The following is a 14,759-nucleotide window of genomic DNA, read 5'->3' as shown; positions in this document are numbered from 1 at the left end:
GAGCATAGCCTCAGGAGCTCACTGCCTAGAACAGGGCAGTAAGGATTCTTACCTAGAGGTAAGAAATTCAGTTCCTAAGCGATTTTTACTGCAGTCCGTATAAAAACGTCAAGTTACTAAGAGCTGTAATAGCAATGCGGTATGAAGTACTATCACCTCCAGTTTGTAGAGGCAGTGAGTTTAGTTTAACTAATAGTTGGAGAACTCGGGATTCCGACCCCCTACCAGAAGCTGTTGAGCACTGGGCCGACCAAGCTTGGGCCGAGAGCCCTCGTGTAACCCTGTCTTCCTGGCACATAACTGGTACTGAGCAGCTTGCAGCAACACTACACCGTCTGAGCATTCAGTTCTACCCAACACACTTCAAAGGGCCCTGTAGCGGTTTTATCTTGAAATGTCAGTACGTACAGTAAGTCCAGAAATCACGTCTCTTTAACGCGAGCACAGGGGTCTCCGGCTGTGCGGCACCGAGCGCGGCCACACGGTAGGGAACCCAGCGCGGAGCGGAGTCCCTCGCGTGCAGGCCACACCGGGAGGCTCGAGCAGGTCCCCACGCCGCGAGCAAGACGCACGACAGCGCTCCGCACGCTGAGGAAGCCCCTCAGCTTCCCCTCCGACGGCCGTCCTGCTGCTGAGCCAAGTGTCTGCCTGGGAGGTGTGTCAACGTTCACAGCACTCGGCTCGGAGAGCAGAGGACGCGGCCGGGGAGGCAGGCTCCTGGGAGGGCGAGGCGGCGGCGCTCGATCCCCTTAACACCGGGAGGGTCACGAAGCAAATTCCCACAGGCCCCAACCTCCCGGGCGGGCTGCCGGCTCCCCGCCCCTGCAAGTGCCTGAGGGCCGCGCCCTGCCTCCAGGATCCACTCCGTCACCTCCCGGCGCCCCGCCCCTTCATGCACCGGCACCTCACGTCCCGCCCCCTCGCGCCCCGACGCCCCGCCCCTCACGTCCCGGCGCCCCGCCCCTCATGCCCCGAAGCCCCGCCCCCTCATGTCCCGGCCCCGCAACATCCCGGCTCGCCTGCTCCCCGCCTGAGCGTCGGGAGTGGTCGCCGCCGCCGCAGGCGTGCGCGGACGGTCGGGGGCCGCCGGAAGCGACGCCGGCCGGGTGGGATTTGCGGGCGCACATCTCCGGCGGCACGGCCGCCTTCCCCCGGCCCGGTTAAGGCTCGCGTCCGGAGAGCGCCGTACCGCGACCGGGGACTCCCAGGTCGGCAAGGGGGGGTAGGGAAGAGTCCCCCTGCCCGGCAGGGTCTGTGAGGACCACCCTGGCCTGAGGGGACCGCTGCGGTTGCTCGTGGACGCGGGGCCGGCGGGGCCGGGCGGCCGGGTGACGGGAAAGGTGTTTGCGGTCCGGCTGCTCAGCTCCCCGCGGGATCTTCCTCTTCGGAAGGTGTCAACTCCTAGAAGTCCCTGTGTCCTTTATTCTGAATGATCCCTACAACGGAGAACCCCCTAAATCCCTCGTTAGGGCGGGGGAGGTGGGAAGGGTGTAAAGGATGCCCAGTGGGGCAGGTGTTCGGCAGGCGACAGACGGCCTCCTTGTGGGCCTGAGCCCTGTGCCCAGAGAGCGGGGCGGGGCTGCGCGGGGCGGGGCTCCCGAGAGGACCCGCTCCCCGCCGGGACTGCGGCCCTCATCGAGGACTCACGGGGGCCAGGCTCCGAGTTACTGCCGGCCGTACGCGCTCCAAACCACCCTACCCACGTTGTCCTGTTACCGGGCCCTGGTTGTGTAAGATGTTAACCAGGGGAAGCTGGGTGAAGGTGCAGGACTTTTCTGTTCCATTTTTGGAAATTTTCTTTAAAGGTATTCCAAAGTAATACGTTTAAAAAAAGGTAAGATATGTTTACAGAGGGCGAAATACAGGTTTAGAGAGGTTAAGCCATACGCATAAGAGAACACGACAGGATTCAAGCCCAGGTCCCTCACCACTGCCCACCGTGCCCGTGAATTAGGCCACATTCACTTAAACGCACAGGCCCTGCCACCACGTGGAAAACAAACCATCTGCACCCACACAGCCTACTGCCTGCATTACGGTGATTTTACTATTCATTTGTCTTCACTAGATGGGACACTTTCATTCCGCTGTCTTTATGAACATGACATTACTATTCCAGGAAATTCTTGCCCTATAAGATAAAGTCGCAAATAATAGTATTTACTTCAAGAAATGACCCCTCAAAAAATCCACTTAAATGAGTCTCAGCTTTCAATGGATAAGATCCAGACTTTTTGAAACCCTCAACTCAAAACTTTCACCTCTAAACTGTCGTGTCATGATCCTTGCCCAATCTTTATCCTGCCTCAAGAAATGTGCCTTACACTCCCGAAACCTCATAAAAATCCTGACTTTGCCTTCCTCCCTGGGAGATTTACTAAGACTCTGCCAAGGTAGTGCTAGCACTCATAGCAATAAATTCAGTTTGGTATTATCAATTATTTTGGCGTTATTTTTGGAAAGCAGAGATCCAACAATATTCTCAGTATTATCAAAAATGCTGTTTGACAAACATTCCTTATGTTTGGAAAAAGGTTTGAATTATTTTAAACATATTTTTTCAATTCTCTTTAATTTTGGGTGGAGCCTTCTTTGTCTTCTGAACAGAAACTTTAGACTTAGTGAGTCATGTATTTAATCAATGAGCGCGCGCGCGCGTGTGTGTGTGTGCATGTGTGTCTATGTGTGTCTATCTTCTTAACAGTGGTTTTTGTAACCTCAGGAGTGTGTCCTGAAAGGTAACACACTTGTTGCCCCCCGCCTCTGACTATCGGAGCTGGAATGGCTGGAGTACTCCTTCCACGGCCTCCTGAGGAGTCAGAGGGACTCTTCGGAGGAAACAACAAAAAATGGCCTGCCAAGGTTCAGGCGACTGGCCCACAGTGGAGCAGCCCAAACCACCAGGAGGTATTCCGCCAGCGCTTCCGACAGTTCTGCTACAAGGAGACCCCTGGGCCCCGTGAGGCCTTGAGCCAGCTCTGGGTGTTCTGCTGTGAGTGGTTAAGGCCTGAGATACGCACCAAGGAGCAGATGTTGGACTTGGTGGTGCTGGAGCAGTTCCTGACCATCCTGCCCGAGGAGCTCCAGGCCTGGGTGCGGGAACATCACCCGGAGAGCGGGGAGCAGGCCGTGGCTGTGCTGGAGGATCTGGAGAAGGAACTGGATGAACCAGGCCAGCAGGTAGAAAAAGGGCCTGTGCTCAGTGCGGGGATGGTTGGGCACGGGCATCAGGCTGATCCTTTGTGGGCTCTTGGGATCATGTACGCTGTGGGCCCTTCAGATGCCCAGACGAGCCTGCTTGTTCTCAGGTTTCAACCCAGACCTGTGCACAGGAAGTGCTTTCTGAGACATCGGTGCCTCTGGATCCAGCTAAGGAAGCAACATATCTCCAGCCTCAACCCATGGAGATCCAGCTTAAGGGTGAATCTCAGGACCCTCAACAGCAACAGGACTGTGGTTAGTGTTGACACTTGGGGCGTATGGCTCCCCTGGAGACCTTAGAATCATTCATCATTCAATAAATACATGTCGAATACTTATTACTTGCTGGGCACCATGCAAGGTGGTAGGTATAGTGAACAAAGCAGACGTGATTCTGGCTTTCACGGATCTTACAATAGTCTGGTGACAGAGGCATTAAATAAACACACAAATGAATGTACCATAACAGACTGCATATGGGGGAAGAAGGTAGAGAAAGCCTTTTTGAGGAAGTAATATGAGAGCTAAATCCTAAAAGTAGAAACTAGCCATAGACGGAAAAGCAAGGCAGGCCTAACAGCGTGTGCAAAACCAAGTGGGAAAGAAATGGGTTTGAAAGAAGGCCAGAGTGACTGGAACATGAAGAGCAGAGAGAAGGCCGTCAGGGGCCAGAACACAGGGCTGTGTGGGACCAGGTAAGGAGTCCATACATCTTTAACTTTACTGTGTGTAAGACCCACCTCTGGGTCCTGCGAGAATCCCAGCCCTAGGAAATGCTCAGTAAAGGTGAGCGATGAAGTCCAAGCAGAGGGATAACACAGGATCAGAGATCAGCTCCTTGGCTGAGAGGAGCAGTGCCAACAAGGTGGTCAGAACAAAGTGAGAGCCTGAGAAATTGTGCATTCCTCTCCCGCTTGCTCTCTTTTTTGGTTTTTGATTAGGAACTAACAGGTGCTGCGTAAGCTGGACATTAGCCAGATTGGAGAAGGAGAAGAAGGACCACTTTGAAGACTTGCTGTAGCTTAAGTCAACATTGTGAGGGCCAAAAGTAGGGCAGTTTTGAATGGTGATGGAAGGAAGGGAGGGATGAAGAGAGGTCACTTGTCCTAAAGCCCTGGGAGGTGCTGGAAAGACAACAGAGTTGCTCTCACTCCTCTCCTGGCTGGAACAAGGAATCCAGGGTTCAGAGTTGGAGCATTCATACATCTCATGGGTGGAAGTGACGCCCACTCTTCCCAAGGGAAAATGGAGTGTCATTGTTAGAAATAGTGTCTACACAACATGAGTTATGCTTTCTCTTTGTTGTCTTCTTTGTTATGCTGAGGGAAGACTTAAAGGATGCAGGGTACTTCTTACATATAGGTAGGAGTGTATGAAATTCATGTTTTCCAAATTAAGGTGTTTGACATAGGGTTTTCCTAAAGAACTGAAGCTTGCTGTGTGAAGGTCAAAACTTTATTGTATTAGCCAATTAATGGGCATCTTACCCATATGTGTAACAAATTCTTGTAAACTGAACAGAGCCTGTCCTTTTCTTGAAGATATAAGCTGATCATTATGATTAATGATTCAGGCCTGCGGATCACTGCTGCTCTTGGAGACTTTTGGGTAGGAAGGGTCAGCAGCTTGTATCCTAAAATGACACCAGACTATCATGCCAGTAAATGGCAGATGTGCGATTTAAATATAGTCTGTCTCCAGGACCCGTGTTCTTAATTCCTGAGTACTGTTGGGGTATAAAAATGAGGAAGATGGAAAGTTATAGGAAATGAAACTGAAAAGGTAGGCAGAGACATTTTTAACCTTCACTGTGCATCTGGATGACTTTAAAAATATATGTGCCTGGGCCCCACCCTCAGAAATTGGCTTTCAGTTGGACTGTGGTGAGGCCCGAGCATGGACTTTTTTTTTTTTTTTCCAACACTCCAGGTGATTTGCATGTGTAGCCAGCTAAAGTCAAGAACCCAGTGGATCACGAAGGGCTTATATACTCAACAGATGAGTTTAGGTTTTATTCTATGGGGAAATTAAAGTTCGATATTCAGAACTTTTAAGTCCTTGGGCAGTTTCAAAATTTGGTAATTTAAACTCTAAGTGTGGTACGTACAATCTACAAATGGCATGTGAAGTCAGAATAATTTTTAAAACAATACAAAACTGCACACTTCAGTACAGCCACTGTAGATGTTGGGATAGTGTGGGCCATCTGATCACACAGCTCCTGGAAAGTAAATGGCTGTAGTCACCTGAATTCTAAGTTCTGCTAAGGAGCACAGTTTCTTGAATAAACCATGTCTTCAAGTCTCTGTAAAGAAGTCTGATAGCAACAAAGTCAGTATCGGTGTACATCCCTTAGACCACTTTGGAAAACCTCCCATGGGATTAATTATACATTGAGAGCACGTGACTTGTTTTTAGTGTTTGCTTATTGATTTTGAGAGAAAGAGAAGGCATGGGGGAGGGGCAGAGAGTGAGAGCATCTCCAGCAGGCTCCACACTGTCAGTGCCGACCCTGACACAGGGCTTGAACTCATGAACCGTGAGATCATGACCTGAGCCGAAATGAAGTCAGACATTTAACCGACTGAGCCACCCAGGCACCCCAAAACCAGTGTCGTTTTAAAATGTGAAATCAGGGGCACCTGGGTGGCTCAATCGGTTAAACGGCCAAATCCTGATTTCGACTCGGGTCATCATCTCACGGTTGCTGAGTTCCAGCCCCACATCAAGCCTGCTTGGGAATCTGCCTCCCTCTCTCTCTGCCCCTCCCGCCACTCACCCTCTATTTCCAAAATAAACAAAAGTCAACTTTAAAAATAAAATGCGAAATCAATTTTTTTCATAGGAAGTTTATGAGATTTCCTGACATATCAGTTATCGAGGCAACATTCTCTCACATCCTTTTCCTGTGGGTTCGGTCTTCCTGAAGTTCATTCTTTAATAACTACTTCAGGCACTTTGTGTGTAGACTTCATCTTTGCTTATCTGAAAACACCCTAATTTTGCCCTCCCTTTCTTTTTTTTTTTTTTTCAACGTTTTTTATTTATTTTGGGGACAGAGAGAGACAGAGCATGAACGGGGGAGGGGCAGAGAGAGAGGGAGACACAGAATCGGAAACAGGTTCCAGGCTCCGAGCCATCAGCCCAGAGCCCGACGCGGGGCTCGAACCCACGTCGAGACCGTGACCTGGCTGAAGTCGGACGCTTAACCGACTGCGCCACCCAGGCGCCCCTTGCCCTCCCTTTCTAATCCCAGTTCAGCTAGAGTAAAATTTGGAATGACAGGTTTTTTCCTCAGGTTTTGAAGGTTCTGCTGGTCCTGCCGCCTCTAGTAGCTACTCTTGTAACTGCTGTAATTTGCTAGCAAAAGGCTCCTGTCAGTCTCAATGCTTTTGTGACATTTTTAGGAATTCCATCTTTTCTTATTAGTAGTGTTTACATTTACTCTTAACCTTTATAAGATGAAGTGTCACTGGGGCGCCTGGGTGGCTCAGTCGGTTAAGCGTCCGACTTCAGCTCAGGTCACCATCTCGCGGTCCTTGAGTTCGAGCCCCGCATCGGCCTCTGGGCTGATGGCTCAGAGCCTGGAGCCTGCTTCAGATTCTGTGTCTCCCTCTCTCTCTGCCCCTCCCCTGCTCACGCTCTGTGTCTCAGTAACAAATAAACATTAAAAAAAATTTTTTTAGGGGCACCTGGGTGGCTCAGTCGGTTAAGTGGCCGACTTCAGCCAGGTCACGATCTCACGGTCCATGGGTTCGAGCCCCGCATCGGGCTCTGTGCTGACAGCTCAGAGCCCGGAGCCTGTTTCAGATTCTGTGTCTCCCTCTCTCTCTGACCCTCCCCCGTTCATGCTCTGTCTCTCTCTGTCTCAAAAATAAATAAACGTTAAAAAAAAAATTAAAAAAAAAAAAAAAGATGAAGTGTCACTAAAAAGCGTGTCCTGTTAGGGTTTTATTTTTACTCATCTTCCTTCGCCCATAAATGCCCTGTTGCTCTAAGGACCCTTGTTTTTCTTCAGTTCTGGAAAATTCTCAGCTATCAGTTCTTTAAATAATGTGGGTTTTTGTTTTTGTTTTATTCCTTACGTATTTTCTTCTGGAACTCCCAGAACACACTGGTTAGGACCTATTTATCATCTGTTCATTTTGCTTAACTGCTTTTTCACATCTATTATGTCTTTGTCTCTGTGGTACATCCCAGGGGAGTCCTGTTATGTTCCAGTTTATTCTCTCGGACTCTGGTTTATCCACTTTTAAAATCTCTATCCAGTTTTTATACTGTCTACTCTTGTTCCATTTTTGCTGATTTTATTTCCTAACTCTGTGTTTATGTGATGTGCATACTATGACATCAGTTATCTGTTTTAGGGATCTTTAATCTTTTCAGGATTTTTGATGAGAATAATTTCATCTGGGTTGAATTCATGTTCCAAGTGATGACTTTGTTAATCCTCTTTCCTAGCATTCCATTCACGTTTTGAAATTTTCATGTCTGGGTCCGTTTTGAGTTCCTTCCGATCTGCTTCACGCTCTCCCCTTCCTTAGCAATTCTCTCATTACCTGTGCCCCACTCCCACCCCAGAACCGGGACTCCAGTGTCATGCGGGGAAACACAGACCATCAGTGTCATCACAGGTGTCCCCACAGGGTTGTTGGCCGCTGTGCTGTCCACGTGCTTGTGTGTGTGTCTGTGTCCCACCCAGACTCTGGCACGAGCTGTGAGCTAGAACCTGGCCCATGGCTTCCACTGTAGCTCCCATTCTGTGGTGTTGTTCCCTTTCTGGTCCACAGAGATGTTTGTCTTGTCTTTTTAGCACAGACTTGTTTTAGGGTAATTTTTATTTTTTTTTTATTTTTTTTTTAACGTTTATTTATTTTTGAGATACAGAGAGACACAGCATGAACGGGGGAGGGGCAGAGAGAGAGGGAGACACAGAATCGGAAGCAGGCTCCAGGCTCTGAGCCATTAGCCCAGAGCCCGACGCGGGGCTCGAACTCGCAGACTGCAAGATCGTGACCTGAGCTGAAGTCGGACGCTTAACCGACTGAGCCACCCAGCCGCCCCTAGAGTAATTTTTATTTTTATCACTCCATGTATGTGAAGATGAAGTGTGAAGTCGCTGTGTTGTCCTGACTAAAAAGCACACCATTTTCCCCAACCTTTTTTAGTGGGTTAGAAATTATGTTTCTGTACTATGCTTTTTCTTTTCCTTCTTTTTTTGTTTTGGCGTTGATTCATTTTTGAGAGACAGAAAGAGAACGTAAGCAGGGGTGGGGCAGAGAGAGAGGGAGACACAGAATCCAAAGCAGGTTCCAGGCTCTGAGCTGTCAGCACAGAGCCCGACGCAGGACTCAAACTCATGAACTGTGAGATCGTGACCTGAGCTGAAATTAGATGCTTAACTGACTGAGCCACTCAGGTGCCCCACCTATGCTATGCTTTTTGATAATAATCCATAAGTTTTCTTCTCATGCTGATATGAATTTTAGTTCTATTTTATGTGCAGTGATGTTTTGGATCTCATCTAGAGTACATTTTATATTTGCTTATGGCTTTAAAAGACCATGTTCTTGCATAAATGTGTACTTTGTGTAATTTTCCTTTGAATTCTGCACACAGATGTATCTAAGGTAGATGTGACGTAAGGTTTTAAAGTGCCCCAAAACTTTACGATAACCACATATAACCAGTGACATGAGATTTTTGTTTTGTCACCCGTGTGGCAGGGTGGTCTGGTGAGTAATGATCGCAGGCCCTGGTCCTAAAAGGAGGCCCGGGAAAAGGCTCCTATCACTCTGGGCAGCTTGCTTCTCTGCTCCACCTCATCTCTGGGTTTTTGCCCTTCATACGTGGATGCCCTGACCCCCATGACGGCTGTCACCCTCCTCAGCAGGGGGCCAGTGAGAGATCTCACATCTACTGTTAGACCTTGGCTCCTTCCCACCCTGCTCCCAGAGTCTCCTTAGTTGACCCATTTGGGCAATTTGGCCAGTGCCTCTGCCTAGGGTTAGGTCTGCCCTTCACTCTGGGTCCTAAAATGGGGTTACTTTCACAGAGAATCTGCCTTGAGTGGGACAGTCTCACTGTTTTCCAGAAACTGTCAACCACTGAGGAAGTGGCCACATCTCCCACCCTGGAGGAGTGTGGTCATTGGGATGCTGCTCGAGTCACGTCTGTAGGAGACACAGGCAGGGCAGTTATGGGAGCATGCCTTCCCTGGGTCAGGTCGGTGGGAGAGTCTAGGTCTGTTAAAAAACGCTTCTCTGTGTTGGTGACTATTTACCTGGGGTGTCTCAAATGACCCACAGAGCGGAGCTTCAGGATTGACAGACTCCCAGGTTTTGGGGTTTTCTTTTTGTTTTGTTTTTTTTAATTTAACTTCATTTTTTATTTTTTTTAAATTTACATCCAAATTAGTTAGTATATAGTGAAGCAATGATTTCAGTAGGTTCCTTAATGCCCCTTACCCATTTAGCCCATCCCCCCTCCCACAACCCCTCCAGCAACCCTCAGTTCGTTCTCCATATTTATGAGTCTCTTTTGTTTTGTCCCCCTCCCTGTTTTTATATTATTTTTATTTCCCTTCCCTTATGTTCATCTGATTTGTCTCTTAAAGTCCTCATATGAGTGAAGTCATATGATTTTTGTCTTTCTCTGACTGACTAATTTCACTTAGCATAATACCCCCCAGTTCCATCCACATAGTTGCAAATGGCACGATTTCATTCTTTTTGATTGCCGAGTAATACTCCATTGTATATACATACCACATTTTCTTTATCCATTCATCCATCGAAGGACATTTGGGCTCTTTCCATACTTTGGCTATTGTTGATAGTGCTGCTGTAAACATTGGAATGCATGTGTCCCTTCGAAACAGCCCACCTGTATCCCTTGGATAAATACCTAGTAGTGCAATTACTGGGTCTTAGGATAGTTCTATTTTTAATATTTTGAGTAACCTCTATACTGTTTTCCAGAGTGGCTGCACCAGTTTGCAATCCGATCAACAGTGCAAAAGATATTCTTTCTCCACATCCTTGCCAACATCTGTTGTTGCCTGAGTTGTTAATGTTAGCTGTTCTGACAGGTGTAAGGTGGTATCTCATTGTGGTTTTGATTTGTATTTCCCTGATGATGAGTGATGTTGAGCATTTTTTCATGTGTCGGTTGGCCATCTGGATGTCTTCTTTGGAAAAGCGGCTATTCATGTCTTTTGCCCTTTTCTTCACTGGATTATTTGTTTTTTGGGTGTTGAGTTTGATGAGTTCTTTATAGATTTTGTATACTAACTCTTTATCTGGTATGTCATTTGCAAATATCTTCTCCCATTCTGTCGGTTGCCTTTTAGTTTTGCTGATTGTTTCCTTCGCTGTGCAGAAGCTTTTTATTTTGATGAGGTCCCAGTAGTTCCTTTTTGCTTTTGTTTCCCTTGCCTCCGGAGACATGTTGAGTAAGAATTTGCTGTGGCCAAGATCCAAGAGGTTCTTGCCTGCTTTCTCCTCAAGGATTTTGATGGCTTCCTGTCTTACATTGAGGTCTTTCATCCACTTTGAGTTTATTTTTGTGTATGGTGTAAGGAAGTGATCCAGGTTCATCCTTCTGCATGTCACCGTCCAGTTTTCCCAGCACCACTTGCTGAAGAGACTGTCTTTATTCCATTGGATAGTCTTTCCTGCTTTGTCAAAGATTAGTTGCCCATACGTTTGTGGGTCCATTTCTGGGTTCTCTGTTCTATTCCACTGATCTGAGTGTCTGTTCTTGTGCCAGTACCATACTGTCTTGATGATTACAGCTTTGTAGTAGAGCTTGAAGTCTGGGATTATGATGCTTCCTGCTTTGGTTTTATTTTTCAAGATCGCTTTGGCTATTCGGGGTCTTTTCTGGTTCCATACAAATTTTAGGATTATTTGTTCTAGCTCTGTGAAGAATGCTGGTGTTACTTTGATAGGGATCGCGTTGAATATGTAGATTGCTTTGGGTAGTGTCGACATTTTAACAATATTTGTTCTTCCTATCCAGGAGCATGGAATCTTTTTCCATTTCCTTGTGTCTTCTTCAATTTCTTTCATCAGCTTTCTATAGTTTTCAGTGTATAGGTTTTTCACCTCTTTGGTTAGATTTATTCTTAGGTATTTTATGGTTTTTGGTGCAACTGTAAATGGGATCGATTCCTTGATTTCTCTTTCTGTCACTTCATTGTTGATGTATAGGAATGCAACTGATTTCTGTGCATTGATTTTATATTCTGCAACTTTGCTGAATTCATGAATCAGTTCTTGCAGTTTTTTGGTGGAATCTTTTGGGTTTTCCATATAGAGTATCATGTCATCTGCGAAGAGTGAAAGTTTGACCTCCTCTTGGCCGATTTGGATGCGTTTTATTTCTTTGTGTTGTCTGATTGCAGAGGCGAAGACTCCCAATACTATGTTGAATAACAGTGGCGAGAGTGGACATCCCTGTCTTGTTCCTGACCTTAGGGGAGAGCTCTCAGTTTTTCCCCATTTGGATGATATTAACGTTGGGTCCTTCATATATGGCTTTTATGATATCGAGGTATGATCCTTCTATCCTTACTTTCTTGAGGGTTTTTATCCAGAAAGGATGCTGTATTTTGTCAAATGCTTTCTCTGCATGTATTGAGAGGATCATATGGTTCTTGTCATTTCTTTTATTGATGTGACGAGTCACGTTAATTGTTTTGAGGATATTGAACCAGCCCTGCATCCCAGGTATAAATCCGCTTGGTCATGGTGAATACTTTTTTTAATGTATTGTTGGATCCAGTTGGCTAATATCTTTTGAGGATTTTTACATCCATGTTCATCAGGGCAGACTCCCAGGTTTTTCTTTGCAAGAAGAGTAGTCATGTCTTTGGGACCACATCAGTTTCTGTCTGTCCCCACATGATAATATCCTATTGTGCCCCATATGTCCAGACATGCTTGTTCTGCGTATTTGGAAATAGGATACTTTTCTGTGCTCTGACCCCTCATTTTTCAGTACTCCAGGGGCCTTCATGGCCCCCTGCATGGAGCTGCTTCTCAGCTCCACATCAGCACCGGCCCCCTGGCAGCTTCCCTCCTCTCACAGCCCTGTGCCTTCGTCCATCTCGACCCCACTTTGGCCTTCCCTCGGAACCCACTGTCCTCTCAGATCCTCTCCTGTTATTGACTTACGCCCCACTGACCATCTCCGTCTGCACAAGCCATGCCTGGCCAGTGCAGCCACTGCTGGTCCCTCTTCCTTTGCCTTCCCCCACTGTCTTCCTCACATGGTGTGGAACAATTGTGTTGGTATAGTTAAGCTGTGTACTTGTAGTAGATGTGTTTAATTTTACTTCCTGTATGTTTCAGTGATGTTTGAAATCTCTCCTTTTGTTTCAGATGACGTAATCAGAATTGAGAAAGGAGAATCGATTCAAAAGCAGGAGCTTACCATAGATACAGAGTCTCCAAAAAAGTCACCTGGCCAAATCAACGGAAAAGTCCCTCATTGTGAAGAAACCCGAGAACATGAAGGACAGACAAAGAGATATCAGAGAAATTCTTCAACCGAGAGAAGATATAAGTGTGACGAGTGTGGGAGAAGATTCACTCAAAACTCAAGCCTCATTAGACATAAGAGAATCCACACTGGAGACAGACCCTATTCGTGTAACGTGTGCGGCAAAACCTTCATCCAGAGTTCCCAACTTATTGACCATCAGAGAATACATAACCGATTAAAACCATATCAGTGTGATGAGTGTGGAAAAGCCTTTTATTACAGTTCACACCTTGTTCAGCATCAAAGGACCCACACTGGAGAAAAACCTTTCCAGTGCGGTGAGTGTGGGAAAGCCTTTCACTACAGCTCCGGCCTCGTTCGGCACCAGAGGACCCACACGGGAGAGAAGCCCTACCAGTGTCACGTCTGTGGAAAGGCTTTCTGTCTGAGCTCGCACCTGATTCAGCACCAGCGCGTGCACACTGGGGAGAAGCCGTACCAGTGCAGCGAGTGTGGGAAAAGCTTCAGCCAGAGCTCAGGCCTCTTCCATCACCACAGGATCCACAGTGGGGAGAAGCCGTATGAATGTGATGAGTGTGGAAAGGCCTTCAGTCACAGCTCAGCCCTGGTTGGGCACCAGCGAATCCACAGTGGAGAGAGGCCCTATGAGTGTGACGTGTGCGGGAAGGCGTTCAGTTATAGCTCCCATCTTCTGGGACATCGAAGGATCCACACTGGGGAGAAGCCCTATGAGTGTGACGTGTGCGGGAAAGCTTTCCGGCGGAGCTCGCACCTCCTGGTACATCAGCGAATCCACATCGTAGAGAAGCCCTGGTGATGTCAGCAATGGTGCAGAATTATCCATCCGCACTTTCCTGCAGAACGCCAGATAGGGACGTCTCCGTGATGGAGAAGTAGGGAATTCTGTGATCACCATTGCGGTTTCCGGTGTCATTTGAAAATACTTCTGGAGGCTGAAAGAGGCAATCACCTGACAGCTTGCCAAACAAGCATGTCGTCTGATGACCTGGGACCTTGGAGGGGCTCGTTCCACATCCTCAGACTTTCCTCCTGGAAGCAGGGGCCAGGAGATCTCTATAATCCGTTAGATATGTCCCCAGGGTGCTAGAGATGCTGCTATTCCCTCCCCTGCCTCCTTTCCTCCCTATTTTCTTTGGAGTTGGAGTGATGATCTTGTCTGAAGTGTGAGTTTAGAGTTACTTGATTTACATTTTTAAGAATCCTGAATTTTTGGTTAGCTTGATAAAAGACCTCAGCCTATCGGTTGTCTACACTAAAAACATAAATACAAAAACCACTTTGTAATTTGGGATAAACGTTTGGGTGGGTAGGAAGGTTCCATGGGATGGAGCAGGAGGGTTGATCACACACATCCGGTGACCTTTCATATCTTCCACCAGAGATGTCAAACAGGCCAGGGCGCTGTATTTGGCCCGTATGTGCGTTTTTCCCACATAGTATGTTTTGTGATAACATGAAATTATTTCAACTTTTAAAAATCTGGAGATTTCACATCGAATCTGACTTTCCAGATTCTCTCACAAAAACGCATGATGTGGCAATAGTAGATGCCACCTTCCCACGAGGCAGGAGTTGACTGGAGCAGATTATCACCCACTGCGGATGGACACAGTCCACTACCACACAGCGACCTGGGCTCCCTGACCACCCGCTGCTCCCCCTACCTGTGTGAGCCCTGCCCTGCTCTCCGGGCTTCTCAGGACCACCTTGCCACCAAAACACTGCACTTTAGCTTTAGGCGCTGGCCCCCAAGAAGATTTTCTCTGAAAAAAAGGCTTTCGCTAACAAAAGCTTGAAGATTTACTATAAAAGATTTAAGGAGCACCTGGGTGGCTTAGTCAGTCGGACATCTGACTCCTGATCTCCGCTCGGGTCTTGATCTCAGGGTAGTGAGTTCAAGCCCCTTCTTGGGCACTGCGCTGGGCATGAAGCCTACTTAAATAAACAAATTTAAAAATGTATACTTGAGCACCTGAAGGTAGAGGAAAGCCACGGTAAAATTTTCCCTAGATAGAACGTACAGGTAC

The 14,759-nt window shown here is 47.4% G+C and overlaps 1 protein-coding gene across 1 annotated transcript in view; it reads left to right on the top strand.

Moving 5' to 3' along the window:
* Nucleotides 1-1,022: 1,022 nt before the first annotated feature.
* ZSCAN16 (zinc finger and SCAN domain containing 16) overlaps nucleotides 1,023-14,759 on the top strand; it is a 29,999-nt gene continuing 16,262 nt past the window's right edge. The window contains exons 1-4 of the mRNA XM_042985478.1: nucleotides 1,023-1,208; nucleotides 2,723-3,180; nucleotides 3,309-3,456; nucleotides 12,588-13,524. Of these exons, the coding sequence (XP_042841412.1) occupies nucleotides 2,782-3,180; nucleotides 3,309-3,456; nucleotides 12,588-13,524 (1,484 nt within the window). The 5' untranslated portion in view covers nucleotides 1,023-1,208; nucleotides 2,723-2,781. The remainder of the gene's footprint in view (nucleotides 1,209-2,722; nucleotides 3,181-3,308; nucleotides 3,457-12,587; nucleotides 13,525-14,759) is intronic.

Source organism: Panthera tigris, chromosome B2, assembly GCF_018350195.1.
Source record: "Panthera tigris isolate Pti1 chromosome B2, P.tigris_Pti1_mat1.1, whole genome shotgun sequence".
NCBI classification, from domain to species: Eukaryota; Metazoa; Chordata; class Mammalia; order Carnivora; family Felidae; genus Panthera; species Panthera tigris.
This window is presented reverse-complemented; position numbering and strand designations above follow the sequence as displayed.